The sequence below is a fragment of the Rhinichthys klamathensis genome, unplaced genomic scaffold (assembly GCF_029890125.1).
Source record: "Rhinichthys klamathensis goyatoka isolate OS25496 unplaced genomic scaffold, OSU_Roscu_1.1 h1tg000040l_1, whole genome shotgun sequence".
Lineage (NCBI taxonomy): Eukaryota > Metazoa > Chordata > Actinopteri > Cypriniformes > Leuciscidae > Rhinichthys > Rhinichthys klamathensis.
This window is the reverse complement of record NW_026606587.1, coordinates 14,296,793-14,316,469: the sequence shown is the minus strand read 5'-3', so window position 1 is coordinate 14,316,469 and position 19,677 is coordinate 14,296,793. Positions and strand designations below refer to the sequence as shown.

At 37.1% G+C, this 19,677-nt stretch overlaps 1 protein-coding gene across 1 annotated transcript; it reads right to left on the bottom strand.

The window, feature by feature from the left end:
* Window positions 1-774: 774 nt before the first annotated feature.
* On the bottom strand, window positions 775-13,754 carry si:dkey-90l8.3 (LIM domain transcription factor LMO4). The gene is made up of 5 exons (XM_056246923.1): window positions 13,648-13,754; window positions 9,984-10,206; window positions 4,915-5,011; window positions 2,996-3,145; window positions 775-1,234 (listed from the first exon to the last, which is right to left on the bottom strand). The coding sequence occupies exons 2-5, from the start codon at window positions 10,196-10,198 to the stop codon at window positions 1,226-1,228; spliced, it is 471 nt and encodes a 156-aa protein (XP_056102898.1). The 5' UTR covers window positions 10,199-10,206; window positions 13,648-13,754; the 3' UTR covers window positions 775-1,225.
* Window positions 13,755-19,677: the final 5,923 nt, after the last annotated feature.

Below are 19,677 nucleotides of genomic sequence, written 5' to 3'. Positions count from 1 at the left end.
ACAGCAGGACGTTTTTACCGTGAAAAACACTTAAAGTGCCTTAAAACAGTTAAATTAAAAGATAAAATTCAATATACAGCTTATTAAATGATGCATTATATATACAGGCGATCAGATGAGCACAAAATATGAATGCAACGTGCTAAATGGTTAGGCGTTTTCTTTATAATGCTTTTCTATGGGAAACATTTAACGAGAAACTAATTTATATTATTGGGTTCGTCCGCTCGTACATACAGGTGAAACTCGAAAAATGAGAATAGCGTGCAAAAGTTCAGTAATTGAACTTAAAATGTGAAACTAATATATTATATAGACTCATTACATGCAAAGTGAGATATTTCAAGCCTTTATTTGTTATAATTGTGATGATTATGGCTTACAGATATGAAAAACTTTTCAAAATATTCTAATTTTGAATTTGGGGTTTTCATAAGCTGTAAGCCATAATCATCAAAATTATAACAAATAAAGGCTTGAAATATATTACTTTGCATGTAATGAGTCTATATAATATATTAGTTTCACCTTTTAAGTTGAATTACTGAAATAAATGAACTTTTGCACGATATTCTCATTTTTCGAGTTTCACCTGTAGTATGCATCATCAATAAGGTGTTTATTGAATTTGGGTTTTTAATATCATAAGTAAAAATAACTTTTTTACCCTTTCAAAGGGAGAAAAAAAAATGTAATAACCTCTAAGATATTTTTTTTTTCCAGCTGACGTCACAAGCTTTCTTACTTTTCAACTTCTCCAACAGCCTGACTCCATTTTAGATTGTAATAGCATGTCTTTATTATTTCTTTAAGTCCTGCCCTACATTTTTTTCTGGATGAATATCATGTTTAAATCAGACACATGAATAAAAAATAGTTTGAGAACGCAGTTTTAATGTTGACTTCATTGCTCTCTCAGATGAAGTCTTCTCTGTGAGGTTAGATGGGAGACAGACAGGATATCCTGTGAGTAAAAAGACGTGTTACTTCTGTTTTCAGGGGGCGAGAAAGCCACAATATCACCATCAGAATTCACCACAGTCAGATACACAGAAATGTTTCCATCCCAAACTCGTTCTCGCTCACAAAGAAACTCTTAAGTCTGTAAATGAAGGCTGTAAAGCTGTAAGTGCGTCAGAGTGTCGGTGCCTGAAGGATGGCAGTGATGAAAAGCACACTGGAGGGTAAATAGAGAGAGGAAGAGGCGAAGACGTTGAGGAGCGCTTCAGCAAACCTACAAAACACAAGATTTGTTAAAAATTCATGTTCATCCACTATGACACACTTTAATAGCTATACTCAGGGCTTGACATTAACTTTTTCAATTTTGACCGATACTTTTGCGAAAAACTGCCATATAGATATTTTTAATATCATCTCATAATTAGTCTGCTGTCACTTTAAGACCTGACGCACAGATCTATAATACTGTTACAAATGCGTTTTCTTTCTCAACTGTTTACTTTCACTTAAAACTAGTGCTGGGCAACGATTAAAAAATTTAATCGCGATTAATCGGATGAATTTATTGCGATTAATCGCATTGTTACGCGCAAGTGTTTACTTTCACTTAAAACATGACTGTGTTTACGTGAATACTCACCTAGACTGGCAGTTTGACATTATTTTGTGTCCTTTTGCCTGTTTAAGCGCAATAAGCAGCGCAAAACAACTTAGTTTAGCACTGAGAGGCGGCTTTATGTGCGGTTCTTTGGGTGTGAGCACAAAATCTGCGGGAATGAGTAAAATTATGCGCAATACTCGCAATCCCACGGCGAAACTCAAGCCCTGTAACAGCAACAAATTTCATCCGGAGCAAATGAAATGAGTGAGTAATGAGTGAGTAAAAGGAGGCGGGTTTGTGTGTCACTCAGTAGCTGCGTTTCCATCGCAGATTTGCGAAAAACGTTTGCGATATTTTCTAAATATCGATAAAACACTATTGCGAAATGACAGTGTTTCCATTATCCGATGTTATGCGACTAAACGTAATTTTTTCCTCTCACAATAAGTCATTCCAAACATCATGCCGACGATGTTAGTAGGTTTACGTATATCGCAGCCGCCGCACTAGCCATTATTATTAACTGAAGGAGACGTAGGCGTGTTATCACAGCATTAATGGCAAGGAAAGACTCTTATACTGTGAGCGGCTCTTATGAGTGTTTCTCACTCCTTCTGCTTCAAGCTCTTGAGAAATTGTGGCATTTCTTTGTTGTTTAGAATCCAGTATTCCCGTAATACTTTTGTCTTTTATGAGTTTAACGAAGAACTCGGCCTCGTCTTCTGTCCGAACACACCGCGCCATCTTTAAAGAATGATCGACTTTTACGTACGTCAGGTGACCTGTAAATGCGAAAACACTGTTTCTATTGCAGTTTTGTGAAATATTCCTTTTTTGAATTGCCTGTAAAACCTCCTCATGTGAGCGTAAAAACTTCTGTGCGATAAATGGGAGTTTTTGCGAAATTGACATGTTTCCATTGGGCGTATTTTCAATTTGCGCAATTTTAAGGGTAATGGAAACGCGACTACTGTCGGAGAGATGAGAGAGAGAGAAAGCACAACTGGCATAGTGTGTCTATTCTGTGGAAAATGAGTATTGGAAGCGTCTCAGATAGCATACTGATATGCATTGAAAAAAATCTATATTTTTGACAACACTTCATTGCACTTAGTTTATTATTTTAGATGCCTTTTTAAAAGACTAGAATTAAAAAATGTACATATTATATAGAAAATTCAAGCCACCAAAGTGGCTAATCGGAGTGACGGCGTTACACACCACTGCTGAAATACACACACATTTGGCTGGTTATGGCCCTGGTTATGGCCTACACACAAAAGACCAAAATCATGCATTGCACCATATTGACTTTATTGACTTGGGTGAATGTGAGGCAATATGTAAAGCGCTTTGGTGGCCATTGGGTCTGTGAAAGCGCTATATAAATGCAGTCCATTTTTAAAGAGTCAAATAAAAGCATGCACTCACTTTCTGGTCAGGTAGGACTGGGTTGCTCTGCAAGTGAGTATTAAGAAGTGCAGCTCCTGGCCGGTCGTGTTCGCAAAATATGGTGCCGTTTACGTAGTGGAATCGGTCCCCGGGGACCAACTGGTTTCTGCACGTCGCACAGGAGAAGCACTGGAACAGAAGAGAGAGGAATGACTACATTTATCCCCTTTACTTTGTTTTAAGTGCTGAATTATTAGCAATGCATTTTATTAAAGCACGCAGAGCTGCTAGTCAGCGTTAGCCTGAATATAAAAATGCCTTGGCTCAGTGCTCAAAATTATTTTTTAATAAGTTGATAATTGTGCAACCAAGGCCAGTTAAATTTTAAACAAATGAGAACACTATTATTATTATTATGAGAAGCTGTAATATAGCTAGGCTTTATCCAGAGATGTATTGTAGCATACTATTATGAGACAGAAATAAATAAATAATGATGTTTCACACATTTAATTCAGCTCTAATGAGCATCTGCTATTTAGAAACACACAAAATGTAGGAGTTCGCCAAAGAAATTTAAATTCTGTTATCCCTCATGTCGTCGAAACCTGTATGACCTTCTTTCTACTGTGGAACATAAAACTAATTTTTTATGTTTTTTTTGTCTATACAATTATTGGACCCCATTAGATAACATGTTATTTCACAGTTCTACACGTTACATGGAATTTCTGTAGTAATAACAGTAAATTATGCATAATTACATGCAACTAGGGCTTGCGTGATATCGAAGACAAATGCGATAACTCAATGCAATATTCCATTTCCGATATGATAATGCTTTAAGTGTGTAATAATTGCATTTAAAAACTGTACCAATAACCAACATACATGTTTCACATTTTTTTTGTGTGAGGAGAAAGCATCCCTACAACTCCTGAAAGTAAACAGCAGTTCATTAAATAAAAATTAAGTGTCATTTTTACGTCAGTGTAAGATTTAAGGTTTTTAAGTAAGCCTACACAAATTGAACAATCAAATGTACAAATAAAACAGCTTATTCTTCACTGTATGAATTAAATATATACTGATTCTTATTAAAGCTACACAATTTTTTTGTTGTTTGTTTAATAAATCACAATTTTTTTGACAGGTAGGGAACATACAGAAATGTAATAAAGTTATTAAATACTTCACAGTCTTCACTGCATAAATTAAACATAGATTAATCCTTCAATCATAAGAAGTGAGTGGTTTGCTCTCCGTCTTTTGTTGTTTGATTATCATTACTGACAGACAGCATCAGGTTTATTACGCTACTGTCACTTTAAGAGCTGCACGGATACAATATACTGTTACACACGCGCTTTATTTCTCAACCGTTTACCCTAATTAAGACATAACTGACTGGGATTATGTGAAAACTTACCAAGACGGGCATTTTGACATAATTGTGTGTTTTTGGGTAGAAGAACTGAATTCGGGATCATGTGCCGTGAGGCGGCTTCCTATGCGTGCGCGAGTCCTTCGCTTATTGCATTTAATAACATTAAGCATGTCACACGTATGTAACGGTCACGTGTCCAGTCTACTCTCGGTGTCAACCTAAAACTTGGACTTTTTGGTTAAAATCATGCGGTTATCTCAAGCCGTTGTGATATGCATATCTCGATTGCATGATAATTTTGATATTTCGTGCAGCCTAACCCTAAACCAAACTCCATTCCTAACCCTAAAGTGATATATGTCGCTACTCTGTACTTAAACGTAAAATTAGACTAGAACAAAGACACCTTAAAACAAAGTGTAATGACTTTATCCTATCGTATGGACAAAAACATCCTCCCAAACATAATCTTTTGTGTTCCTCAGAAGAAAATCATGTCAATGTGGGTGAGTAAATGACAGAATCTTTATTTTGGGGTGAACTGGCCCTTTAAAGGCTTCACGTGACCGACCTTGAGGTGGTAGACGTTGCCTTGCGCTCGCATGACCATTTCACTGGCGGGAATGGACTGACCACATGCGCTGCAAGCCCCGGTGTGCCCAAACAACCTGCAACACATGAGCGAGAAGAAACACACTGAAAATCCTTCACAAATTGCGTTTGCTTTATTGCAGGAGTGCAGCTATGACTTGACACACACCAGGCTTAACATTAAACGATGGTGTGTGACGCATCTACGACTGATCTGATGTTGTCTGTGGGAGCATGAGAGAGAGAGAGAACGCATCTGCAGATCATCAACACCCGCTGGATGCAAATGAGACCGATGCAAATCAGCACAAGAACAAAATGCTCGTCAGCATAGCATGACAACCACAGCTTCAGAAAACTTTTGAATTGCAAATGACTGGAGACTCTCGTCTCAAACGGTCTCATTATCGACTTGCGTCTTTGTTATAATGATTACGATTTTGAACGTGGTCACTGCTAAATGTGGAGGTGAAAAAAAGAAACAATACGGGTCTATGAGTTAAAAGCCTTTTTCACACTCATTATTAGTTGTTAAAACTAAAATCAATTCATGGTATTTTAAGTGAGTGTGAGATGAGTTTTTAAACTTTGCAGACTACCTGATGAATTTATGGTTCATGAGCAATTAAATGACTTTCAATGCAATTTCAAACAGGATTTTTGTGCTTGATCTGTGAAATTAGGTTCTTAGAAGTTATATTAGTTGAGTAGAAATTAAGGGCTCAACAAAAAAAACTATGTTATGTTTATTTTTTATGTGGTTTTCTATATTGTCAACCTTGTTACTGATATTATGCGCATGTCTAAACACACAGTTTAACACCCTGATTTCTGCGATCTTGTGTTTTTAGCAATAAACCTCACATTTAAACAGACAAAACAATTAATCAGACTTGCACAATTTAAAAAATAATAATAATTTATTAATAATAATAAAATGTAAACATGGTTACAAGTAACAGGGCTACAAATTGAACCTAAATCATGGTATAGCTCCATAGGATCAGTTTGCAATAAGTGATAGACTTATTTACAAGATCCAAAAGAAAAGAAAAACGGGTAACACTTTATTTTACAGTGTCATTGTTACACATTTTACATGTAGTTACTAGAGTAATAACTATAAATTGTGCATAATTACATGCAACCTATACCTTAAAAACAAACCCTAACCCTAAGTACAACAATAATCGAGAAAATGCAATATAATTATTTTTTTATTCTACTATGCTTTAGAAAAGGTCCAAATTATGTTACTCCCTGGATGTCACAATTTTAAAGAAAACTATATTTGTGTATACTATTATATTTTTATACTTTTATAAATATATGTTGAATACATTTTTTTAAGTGATTAAAAGTAGTTAATAATTAAAGAGATTTATGGTAACACTTTCCTTAAAGCCTTTATGTATAATGCATTATAAAAGGTATGTTATAAATAATGCATTGTATCTTTTCATAAATAACTGTAATCAAAGTTCAAATGCATTAAAATATTTGCAGATTCCTTGTTACACTTGAAATTGGTTGACTGTAATGCATTTTAAAGCATTATACTCTCATTCAATGCATTACAAGGCATAATTAATGCATTAAAATACTATATAATAAAGCCTTTATATATAATGCATTATAAAAGGTATTCATAATGTGTGTTATAAATAATGCATTGAATCTTTTCATAAATAACTGAAACCAATGCAATTAAAAATGTTAAATTCGAATTCATTTTAATGCATCATACTCTCTAAAGGTGTAACAATAAGCATAATAACTGTGGTTATGATTATTCATGAGACCATACAATGCATTATTATAATATGTAAATTACAAGGCATAATTAAAACATTAAAAATGCATTATAAAAGCGTTGTTTCCAGATTTAACAAAATAATTGACCATCCGATTATGTCAATAAATGATGTGTATTGTGAAAATCGCTATATAAATAAATGTGAATTGAATATGATGAATTGCTGGATGGAGTTGAAAAGGTCATGACCTCTGAGCTAGGATCCCAGCTTGGGCCATACAGAAATACTCTGTTTTTAAAACTAGCTAAAATGTCTTGTAATCTTAGTTGAATCAATGGGTGTATTCACACCTATCTTGTTTGGTTTGATTGAATCGAACTGAAGTTGGTTTCTTATGGGCAGGTGTGAATACAGCAACACACTCGTGCGGACCAAACAACCGGACCGAGACTAGTGTTGTCAAAAGTACCAAGTCGATACTGTCTGAAATGAAAAAATGTGCCGCTTTGAGCGCTGTTGAGCGGAATCATAAACGCCTCTGATTGGCCGTTGTGTTCACGAGCTCATCAAATATGTCTGTGATTGGCTACAATGATCAGCGCTTCAAAAACATGTTGTAAATATATTAGTGCTGTCAAACGATTCAAATATTTAATCGCGATTAATCGCATTTATGTCATAGTTAACTCACGATTAATCGCACATTTTTATCTATTCTAAATGTCCCTTGATTTATTTTTGTCCCATTATTTTATTCTCATTTTACATTTTTTTTTTTTTTCTCATTTAATGTCCCATTATTGGCGTTTTTGCGCGGCGCGGTGCGGTAGACGTGAATTCGCCTCATTCGCGCGTCCATTTTCCAAGAATGACGCGAGTTGAGCGCCTTGCGCGATATGCGCTAATGATTTTATTTGGTGCATTTGGTGCGTTTGACGCGAATTCAATGGAAACATTTGGCAACTTTTTAAAAGTAAACTATCCATTTAGAATCTTATTGGCATCCATTTCGGCGTCTCGCGCTCGTCATCCGCTCAAAACGTAACGTTACCCTACTACTATTTGGCCGGCTCAAAAGCCCAAACAAGTGTGTGCGGCGTGCCTGTCGTTTTGTTTCTGGTCAAGCTAGATCCGGTGTGGTGTTGTAGTTTTTCTAATGTTACTAGTTGTTGTTACAGCATGTAAAAAAAACTACAAAGTTTGCTATGCCAAAAAGAACGTTAATCTCGCGATAAAAAAATTGACGCCGTTAAAATGGGTTTGCGTTAACGCCGTTAATAACGCGTTTAACTGACAGCACAAAAATATACATCAGTGACGCTCTTCAGCGAGCGCTTACACAGACACACACGCGGGCGTTTGAAATCAGGCGTCTATCAGTGGACCGGTCCTGCGCGTGCTTTCAAAGCACTTTTCAAACACTTCCGTGAGCTGATCATTGTAGCCAATCACAGACAGATCCGATGAGCTCGTGAACACTACGGCCAATCAGAGGGGTTTATGATTCCGCTCAACAGCGCTCAAAGCGCTCTAACTGAGATCCAGCTGAAGAGGTGGTCTCGGTCCGGTTACAAACTAAAGGTGCTTTCACACCTGTAGTTCGGGTCATTTGGTCCGGACCAAGGGCGAGAAATTATACTTTGTAGTATTTTCAGGGGTTTTGGTTCGTTTTCACACCACACTGATCGCTCTGGTCTGAATTAGTTGATGAAACGAACCAAAATGCAGTCACTTGACAACATCCACATCACTCATTGGCCAGATGTGTCTTGAACATATTTCCACAACTGCACTCCGATTGGTCAGAATTAACGTGCGGGAAACGTCCAACAGAACTCCTGAAGTGAACCCAGAGGAGGGAGATCCGGCAGACATGCCGAGAAGTCGCTCACGGTGTGAGTTCAGAATCAGCACGAGTTTATCCTTTCGCAAATCCCCTCATAAACAACACAGTCTAGACGCGATATAGATAAGAGACTCCCTGTGCAGTGTGGACAACTGCAGTGTTCATGAGGAGAGGTTCAGTGAGAGTGCAGAACGCGGGAGTCAGTCGTGGCTTAAAGGAAGCGCTATTGACAATCTAAATAATGGTTTTGTTTGACTACGGCAGCTGGTTTAGTCCAAAAATGCGCAGTTCTTTGGCGATTGGGTCTGTTCGATGTCGGATCACGTTCTCACCACAGAACCGCTCCAGAGTTCGTTTGAAAGCGTACCGACTAGGGCTGGGATAAACGATTATTTTTTTAACAATTAATCTAGCGATTATTTTTTCGATGCATCGATTAATCTAACGATTCATTTTCCCAGTCCGATTCGATTATCTCCCCATTAATTGACTAATAGCACTTTATACATGTTGATTTACATATCTGAATGAAAAAAAAAAAAAACATGAATTCCTTAACATTGCAATATATGTTTATTGCTCTTAAAATTCCAAAATAAAAGACTATATAAGTGCAAAGTAATGCATTCTTATTTTCGTAACATTCTCATTTTGCACTAGATAGCCTATTTTCCTCTATATCTCATCAGCAATTTCGATTTCGGCAGCTCTGCAGCAGCTGAGCACTAAGGAGCTCAGCGCTTGTCATCATAGGCTATATCACAACTGTTCAGTGTTTTTAACCACATAATGTTTATTTTAGGTTTCAGACATTTAAATACATTTAATTTATAGTAAAACAATACATTTATAGTTTCTCCCAGTTCACCGGCCACTTACTTTCATGGATTTCAGGAGAAACTGATGAATTCACGTGCTGTAATAAATCCAACAGACACAAAAACATGACAGCCTTGCACTTCTGAAAGTCTGAGGAGCCACTCGTGTTGCTATACTACTCTCCGGCGCCGCCGTCTTTGTTTTGGGTCTGACGAATCGACGCGAATATTTTGCGTCGATGTCGATGACGTCGACGCGTTGTCCCAGCCCTAGTACCAACGCTTTTGGTGCGCACCCGAGTGCGATCGCTGCATTCACACCGGCCCAACCGAACCGCACCAAGGGGGACATCGAACTCTAGTGCGATTCAACCGAACTAAATGATGCAGGTGTGAAAGCACCCTAAAACTGGTACGGTTCGAAAATCTGTCCAATGAATGGATGAGCTTAGCACTCGTGTGGTTTTGTTTACAAATTTTGGTTCACTCGCAAAAAGGGCAGTGTGAAAGCGAACCACACCAAACAAACAAAAACAAAAAATCAACATTGTATTTGGTCCGGACCAAACCAAAGCAAGTGAACTAGTGGACTGTCCCGGTGTGGAAACACCCTAAACGAACCCCGTACCTGATGTAGTCGGTCCTGCAGAGGATCATTCCTCCTTTGCTGTAGCAGGACGACCCGATGTCTCCCAGCTGAGCCTGACAGCACGAGCACTTCAGGCAGTGTGTGTGCCAGTAGCGCTCCATGGAGAAGAGCAGGAACCGGTCCGCGATGCGACCCCCGCAGCCCGCGCACGACCTGGACACACACACACCGCCCGCAACCTGGCTGTTCACCATAGCAGAGGCTGAGGGGGGCAACACACCTTTAGTCGTCATATCACACACTATGGCAATTCAAAAGGAATTAAAATAATCACACAATAAAAGCAGGGAAAATTAAAACCGTTAGCCGATAAAAGGAATTAAAAGAGATATGTGACCCTGGATCACACAACCAGGCACAGGTCGACGGGTGTGCTGGTGAAACTCGTAAAATGATAATATCGTGCAAAAGTTCATTTATTTTTAGTAATTCAACTTAAAAGGTGAAACTAATATATTATATAGACTCATTACATGCAAAGTGAGATATTTCAAGGCTTTATTTGTTATAATTTTGATGATTATGGATTACAGATATGAAAACCTTTTCACAATATTCTAATTGTGAATTTGGGGTTTTCATAAGCTGTAAGACAATCATCACAATTATAACAAATAAAGGCTTGAAATATCTCACTTTGCATGTAATGAGTCTATATAATATATTAGTTTCACCTTTTAAGTTGAATTACTGAAATAAATGAACTTTTGCACCATATTCTAATTTTTCGAGTTTCACCTGTATCTGTGGCATTAGCCAACAATACATTGTATGGGGTAAACTTTTATGCCAAAAATCATTAGGATATTAAGTAAAGATCATGTTCCATGAAGATATGTTGTAAATTTCCTACCGTAAATATATATATATATAAAATTGTGAGTGAATGAAGCACAATCCCGAACATGGACAACTTTAAAGGCGATTTTCTCAATCTTTAGATTTTTTTGCACCCTCAGATTCCAGATTCTCAAATAGTTCGGCCAAATATTGTCCTATCCTAACAAATATGATACACTGGTGCTTTGCCAGATGAGACGTTTATCCATGTATCATCTTTTAATTCATTTTATAACTGTATCACATATGTGCATATATCTCCACAAAAAGCAGTCACATGGGTCAATTTTGGGAAATTGAGATTTATACATCATCTGAAAGCTGAATAAATAAGCTTTCCATTGATGATGCTTTCAGATGATGTATAAATCTCAATTTCCAAAATTGACCCATGTGACTGCTTTTTGTGGTCCAGGGTCACATATGTGATACAGTTATAAAATGAATTAAAAGATGATACATAGATAAACTTCTCATCTGGCAAAGCACCAGTGTATCATATTTTAACATGTGCATCATATTTTATCACAACTCCCAGTTTTACTCTGAGATTCCCAGTTTTACTCGGAGATTCCCAGTTTTACTCGGAGATTCCCAGTATTTCTCTGAGATTCCCAGTTTTACTCGGAGATTCCCAGTTTTACTCCGAGATGAGATTCCCAGTTTTACTCTGAGATTCCCAGTATTACTCTGAGATTCCCAGTTTTACTCCGAGATGAGATTCCCAGTTTTACTCGGAGATTCCCAGTATTTCTCTGAGATTCCCAGTTTTACTCGGAGATTCCCAGTATTTCTCCGAGATTCCCAGTTTTACTCTGAGATTCCCAGTATTTCTCCGAGATTCCCAGTTTTACTCTGAGATTCCCAGTTTTACTCTGAGATTCCCAGTATTACTCTGAGATTCCCAGTTTTACTCCGAGATGAGATTCCCAGTTTTACTCTGAGATTCCCAGTAATACTCTGAGATTCCCAGTTTTACTCTGAGATTCCCAGTTTTACTCTGAGATTCCCAGTTTTACTCTGAGATTCCCAGTTTTCCGGCTCTCTGACTTCAACACAGAGCGATGGTGAAGCTGTAAAGACATCTCAGCTGTCGAAAAGGATACTTGATGTATTATTAGATGCATGATTGATTTTTTGATACAAAATACAGAATTGTGATCTTAATTTTTTATAGATTCAAGTATTTTGCTCTGCATTCCCCCAATGTTATTGTTATTGCAATAAAAACTTCTTTTTTTTTAAATCAGAAGACATAATCAGACGCTATAACTGTATGTGAATCAGTTGTTTTGATGATGAATTCTTTGGCCACACTTTACAATAAGGTTTCATCAGTTAACATTAGTTTACTACATTAGTTAACATGATTAATAATCAACTGCTCTTTTACAGCATTTATTAATCTTTGTTAATGTTCATTTTAACATTAACTAATATATTATTAAAATCAAAAGTTGTATAAGTTAACATTAGTTAATGCACTGTAAACTAACATGAACGAACAACGAACAGCTGGATTTTTATTAACAAAGATGAACAAATACTGTATTGCTCATTGTTAGTTCATGTTAGTTAATACCAATTTTTCCAATAATTGATGGGCCAGAACAATCATAAAGCGAACGCTTCCTTCCCAATATTCATAACAGTGGTCGATCAATATGTTTTTTTTCCTGAATAAAACTTCTCTGTACTTCCGATGAATGAATATTTGTTGGCTGTAACGCTAAACATGATTAAGTGTATGTGCAGCATAATCATATTGTGGATATAGTCATGTCTTTCTAGATGTTCAAAGCACTAAAGATCTGAGAGGATTCCCAGGAGTGCAAATCATTTAAAATAAAATGGATTACACCCGGATTAAAACACGAGTTGAAATCGGTAAAGGAAAATAGAAATAGTTGCTTCCTTTGACAAAAATATTACATTTTGTCTGTCTACATCAAGACAAGTTAATGTGTGTAAATAAATAAATAAACAAATAAAATGAGACATTTTATATCCAAGCATCTGAAAGACAGTATGGACTTCCATAATCAATAGACAACATAAACATGGCAGACTAAGTCCATTAATGAAACTGGAGTGAGAGAGTACTTCAGTAAGTAAACGAGACGAAACAAATGCTTTCAGTACTTCGGCATTATATATGCATGTATTTATGTGTGTGTGTGTGTGTGTGTGTGTGTGTGTGCGTATATAATATTTATATAAGTGTATAAATATTTATATACATACCGGTATTTAAAAAGTAGGTTTGTATATACAAACCTACTTTTTATATACACACTCATAAAAATATTTATATCTATAAAATATATTTATAAAAGAATATATATATATATATATATATATATATATATATATATATATATATATATATATATATATATATACACAATATTTAAATTTTTTATATAAAATGCATATATGTACACACACACATACTTAATATATATATATATATAATATTTCTGCATTTATAAAAAAATATTTATATATAAAATATATATTTTTAACTACACACACACACATATATATATATATATATATATATATATATATATATATATATATATATGGTGAAAAAATTCTTTCTACATCGATCTAGAATAACTATAAGTCATAAGTAAAGAATATAATTTAATGCAACGATACATGACCATGTCTTGATGAATCCAGTGCATTTTAAACTTTAAATTCTCAGCTCATACATTGCAACTTCGTCAACTTGAATTTATAGTGCAAATCGATATCAATATCAACTCAATTTGTGAACATAAAGGATGCGACTCACCTCGATGAGTTTCCAGAGTCCAGTGAGCTCTAACACTTTATAAATGTGAAGTTATTATTATCCTCCTCTAGACCTCGCGCGCGTGTGTGTGTCCTTCTCTGCTCACGCGCTCTAATTAACGACGCTTTGTTAATGAATGAACAGCGTGTGCGAAAGTTACTGGTCCCGTTGCATCGTGCAGCAGACAATCAGTTACAGTCATCCAAACACAAGACCTTATTCCGTGAGCGACTTCATCATCCAGGACCCGCGTCGCGTCAAGCTCAACGAGCGACGGACGCGTCGCGGGTCTTTTTTATCGTTGGCGTGACGTAACAGAGCAGCGCTTCCCCTTGATAGGTTTGATCGTTTAGGGGCGTGGCTTAGCCTACTGTAGCTATTTGTCTGTCACGTGCCTATTAAAACACTTTACAAAAATATATATTTTAAAATGTATCGCTTAAAACTGATTAATGAAACATATTTATCAAGTAACCCTAATGAAAGTAATTAAGAAAACACTTAATGTTCAACAATATTATCTGACTGTACTGATGCCGTTGTTGTATGAGAACTGAACCGAGCTGGATGATGACATCATAGTTATTTATTTATTTATTTGCAGAACTGTTTTATAGATAAAATAAACTAATTTAAATACAGGTCAAGTTGAAAACCCCGTACTGAAAATGCAGACCACCTTCGGTTAAACGGCTGGATGTTCGAATCCTTTATTGGAAGCGGTTCTTTTGAACGGTTCGTTTTAAAGAACCGGTTTAAAATACTAATTTGGTGATTATTTTACGTCAGGGCTCTTTTACGTCATCACGTGTTCCTTAGCATAATATTCTGAAACACTGGTTCCCCGTAAGTCCAACACAATTGTTTCAACACATTAATATAGATTGTTTTAATATATTATTATTAATAATATATTAAGTTATTATTAAGATAATTTATATGATATTTAAAATTATGGTAAATCATCCAGCAGCCTTGGATGTTTGCTGAGACCTCCTAGTGGCCCACGGCACCCTGGTTGAGAACCACAGCTCTAAAATCGATTATATTTGATTAATAACAGCCATAAAACCTATATTCTGAATTCATAACCTTCACTGAAGACAAGGAGAGAGGGTTACATTTTTAAACTGTACTTTTGCACTGGTATGTTCTTGTGTGTACCACTAGAGGTCAGTGTTGTCTAAGTTTGAATACCTGTGCTGCGCGTCCTATACTTATATTATGCCCTAAAAGTACTGTTTTTGTGAAGAAAAAGTACATACTTTTGAGTGTGTAGCAGAAGAGTATGGGCAAGCTTTGGGACACACTACTTCGTTATCTTTAACGGACAGCTCTGTCGTTTTAGTTGCATTCCTCCTCTCACCGTTTAAACTGCTATGTCAACCATCTTTCACGGCTAAAATCATCCACACTTAATTTAATTTGACTTAAACCATTTAAATTCCTACCGTTTCAGAGAGAGTTAGCATAGGGTAGCACGTTGATCTGGTCTTCCATTCGGAGACTCTCCGCGTGTGTTTACAGTTTGCAATTGCAAATGAATAATGCATTTAAAAGTTAATGACCAAACGTATCTTTAAAAAATAAAGCTCACAATGCTGTTGCAGATTAAATATGATGCGGATAACATTGAATAAATGTAACCTCTTTACCTCTGCACTTCACCGTCGGACTCGCACACCCGCCATGTTTGTAGTTTTTTTTTAACACTTTTTATTCGTGTTTGTAGTTCTAATCGAATCCTAGTCCAAGTTGTGTGCAATGTTAGCGTTACATTTTTATTATTAAAAGTGATTATACGATTTATAGGCTACTCAACATAGGCTACTAGATTTGGGACACAATGATTCTCATTTCTGAATACTAGCTATTTAGGACTAATAGTATGCTAATGGGGACGCAGTGGTTTTCCAACCAAACGAATTAAAGCGCAGACTGTAGATGTAGACGATTTTTAACGTTAACATTATTTGACCATTTTAAAAAAAAATTTTCTTTTTAATTTTAGTTTTTTTAAGTATTTTTACTGTTCCACCAAGTCTTAATTTATCCTTAATGTGAGATTATACAGGCTAGTAGCCTATGTTATGCTCATTGTTGCTAACTAACCTGAGATTCATGTTATTTATTGTGGTGAAAGTTGAATGTGTGTGTGCTAGCCGTTAACCATGGCCTTCTTCTGTTCTGGTTTCAGACACTTCAGTTCCTCTGGCAGATCTGTGCTGAAACTCACATTTCGCTAGTCGATCTTCCTCTTTCACTCTCTGCGCTCCACCCAAAGCCACCTGGACCTGATTGATTTTTTTAAGTGATTGTAGTACTTTAACATGAACTTATTTTACTTCAGTTAGTTGTCAAGGCAGGATTTCTAATTGTGTAAGTTTAAAGTGCCTCTATTATGGTTTTTAGAATAGCCTATTCAGTGTGTAATATAACTGTTTGTGAATGTAAACGTTGTGCAAAGTTGTAAAATTGCACGATAAATAAAGTTTGTCTCCCAAAAGAAAGAATTGAACCGCCAATACGAGTCGTTTGTTTTTCGAATCTGTTTCTACATCACTAGAAAAGACAAACGCTTGCTCATGAAATATGGGTCAGTACTCAGTAGTATGATTAATCATTGATGTATTTTCTAATATTTTCTAATAGTGGTGGCACTTTAAGTCTTTCATGTAGATAATATTTATGTTATGTTAATACAGCTTTCCCTGCGTCCGAAATCGTATTGTCTGAGTAGGTACCATATACCGGTAGGCCTATATTTGAATTTGCGACATAGGCTATACGTATATTGCAATATTGTATGAATATGGGTAGTATGAATGAAATTCACCATGTTGTTGTTATCATGTGACCTACCAGCGTCAGTTGCGTCGCTTCACTGCCATTCATAAACCCTCTCCCGTGGCCTCATGGGATTGTAAAGTGTCCATCATATGCACACGCATAGGCTACTGTTTTTTTGTTTTGTTTTTTTGCCATACTATACAGTATATAGTAGGGGAGTATTCGATTTCGGGTGCAGCATTTATTTCAATAAACAAAAACAATTTTTACGATAGTTTTAGTTAATAACACTGGCCCTTAGTTTTATGTGTTCCATTTCGCCATAAACACTTTTTAATTTTTAAATGGAATATTCTTTAAAACTGTGACACCTTGTAGTAAACATAATAAAATAAACATAACATGAATAGAAAACGGCTCATAAAACATTTAGTTTGCTGAGGTGGATAAACAAAATTTTCTGAACGTTTTATTGAGGGGAAAAAGACCTTTCAGGAGTTTAAAGCACTATGTGAACCGTTCATGAAAAGTGCTGCTATGTATCCTTTACTGTGTCACATGACACTAAAACCCAAAGGTCCACTGCTATTTAATGTCACGAATTGTGCTACTATGGCGTCTTTTCTCTTTGTTTGGAGATTGTTGTTGGGAAGGTACATATCTTAAAGTTTACAGTGGCTTCTAAGAGCTGTCTCTAGATCAGTTACTCCGACTTGGCAAACAAGTTCCTTTAGGATGTGAGGCCCTTAAAGCAAACAGACCCGTTTTACATCAGCGATGACGTCAGCGATCCGGCTTGTGTCCATGGCGATGGCAAGCAGTTCTATGAACCTTTATTTCATAAAAACCATCCTTTTATAACATGCTTAAAATTCCTGTCCATATCCTGAATAGCAGCTTTAAATGTTAAGAAGAATACGTTTTATACGTTATCAGTTTTCATACGTTTTCAGACTTGTGATGGCCACATGGGGGGTTAGCTTTATTTTCTTTTTAGATATTTTGGGGTTTAGATTTATATTATATGAGTATTTTTGTTTAGTTAATGTTAAGTAAAAGTACATTTCTTTTGTAATAAGTGTTTGGGTCGATTTTGCAGTTATTTCTGTCATGTATAGTGTTGTTGTTAGTCTTCCCTTGTGTGTCAAAATTGGTTTGATCAGCCAATATATAAGTTCCCTTTGTTTCTTTTGTTGGAGGTCAGTTGTATTTTTGAGTCTCTTATGTTCAGAGCTTTAGTTACCGTCTGTTTATTTGACCTCTTTTATAGGCCCAAAAATGTATTTTTATTTGGTTGTAATGATTTTTTTGGGGAAATAATTTTTTTTACTTTTGAGCTTCATGCTTAACTGCTTGGTCCCTCACAAGACTTAAAGTCCCCATGAGATTACGTTTTTTGGCTTTTAGTATGAATATGTTAGCCTTACTGTTATCTATAAGCCAGAGTGCTCCAAAATAATGACAAAATTCACATTTAGAAGATATAAGCGTTCAAAACGTACAGTCTCTCACTTCCACCAATAAGGATCAAAGATTTTGATGACATCACTCTGCACTTCAGTTTCTCATCAGATTTTCTGTCCAATCAAATGCTCTCTAGAATCTGAAGCCCCGCCCCCTACACTATAGAGAGACGCTGAAGCTGTGGCTGAAATCGGTCACTTGTTCACACTTTTACTATTTTCTACATGGTGAATGGCACATAGTGCACTATATAGGGGACATGGAACGTGAATATGCTTTCCATCGGGGCGGATGAAGTCTGGATTCACGTGTCACTCGAATCGCCACAGCTTCGGTCCAGAGACACGACACACAGAGCGGATCATGTGATCGAGTCGCTCAGAACAGAAAACGTATCGCACCCTTTGAGTTCTGCACATAATACTATATTTTAAAGCGATATGGAGGAGATTACAAGGAGAAACGGGAGATTAGGAGGAAACTGCTGGTCAACGGCCGAGCTGTGATATAAACTAAACACTATTGGCTGTTTCTAAAAAAGGGGAGGAGCTACTCGATATGCCCCGCCCTGTCTTCCCGTTTCAGTGGAAATTACATCAACACACTGAGTAATGCTACGCGTTTAAAGGCCCTTTATTACACTATTATAAAGATAAAGATATAACTGTATTTGTTTCCACACCAGCAGACAATATCGTTCTGTTTATTATAAGGGCTCGCTGCAGTGTTTCCGTCTGTCACTTTAAATGCTCGCGCGCTGTAAAGCAAGATGGATTCTGATTGGCTGTCAATGTTTTTATGGTTCTTCAGCAGGAAAAAAACGTTCTGAAAGTGATTCCATCGATGTCATTATCATTGTAGTTGTGCTGGACTGCTTTTCATATTTAGAATGACTAGTTATCGTCCTCAGTGTGAACCGGCCTTCATGTGGTTTGGGTTTTAGTGATCCTCTAAACTGCATAAAGAGATGATCGAGGGCAATATGCATATGGATAAAATGGAGGAAGGACAGCTTGGCGGAGGAGAGTGAGTGAGGAATCTGAAAGCCGGCTAAAGCCCCGTTCACACTACACGCGACCAAGCGACGCGATGCCATTCATTTCAATGGGGAGCTGGCGATTTCCGGCGACACGCGCGACAGCGACCGTTGGCGACCGGATGGGGCGTGTCTGGCGACGCGACAAAGTTGAGATCTGTTTAACTTTATGCAAATGAGGAGCGACTTTCGGGAGCGACAACCAATAGGAGCGGAGCGCGTATGATCCTTCTCCACATCATTGGATGTCATTCATAAAGGCAACCAGTAGTGGAAACGCCCACTAGCGACCTCATCGCCAGCCACTGGCGACATGCAGCGACAAAGTCGCTTGTAAGCCCCGTTCACACTACACGCGACTTTGTCGCTGCAAATCGCCAGGCGCTGGCGATGAGGTCGCTAGTGGGCGTTCCCACTACTGGTTAAATAGTATGACATCCAAAAGACAGTGAATCAGCTTTCTTGCCATCCATCACTGCAGGCCCAGGGGCTGAGGAGAAGGATCACGTGCGCTCCACTCCTATTGGTGGTCGCTCGCGAAAATCGCTCTTCATTTGCATAAAGTTAAAAATTTCTCAACTTTGTCGCGTCGCTAGACACGCCCCATCTAGTCGCCAACGGTCGCTGTCGCGTGTGTCGCCGGAAGTCGCCCGCTCACCATTGAAATGAATGGTATCGCGTCGCTTGGTCGCGTGTAGTGTGAACGGGGCTAGTGTGAACGGGGCTTAAAAGTGAGAGAC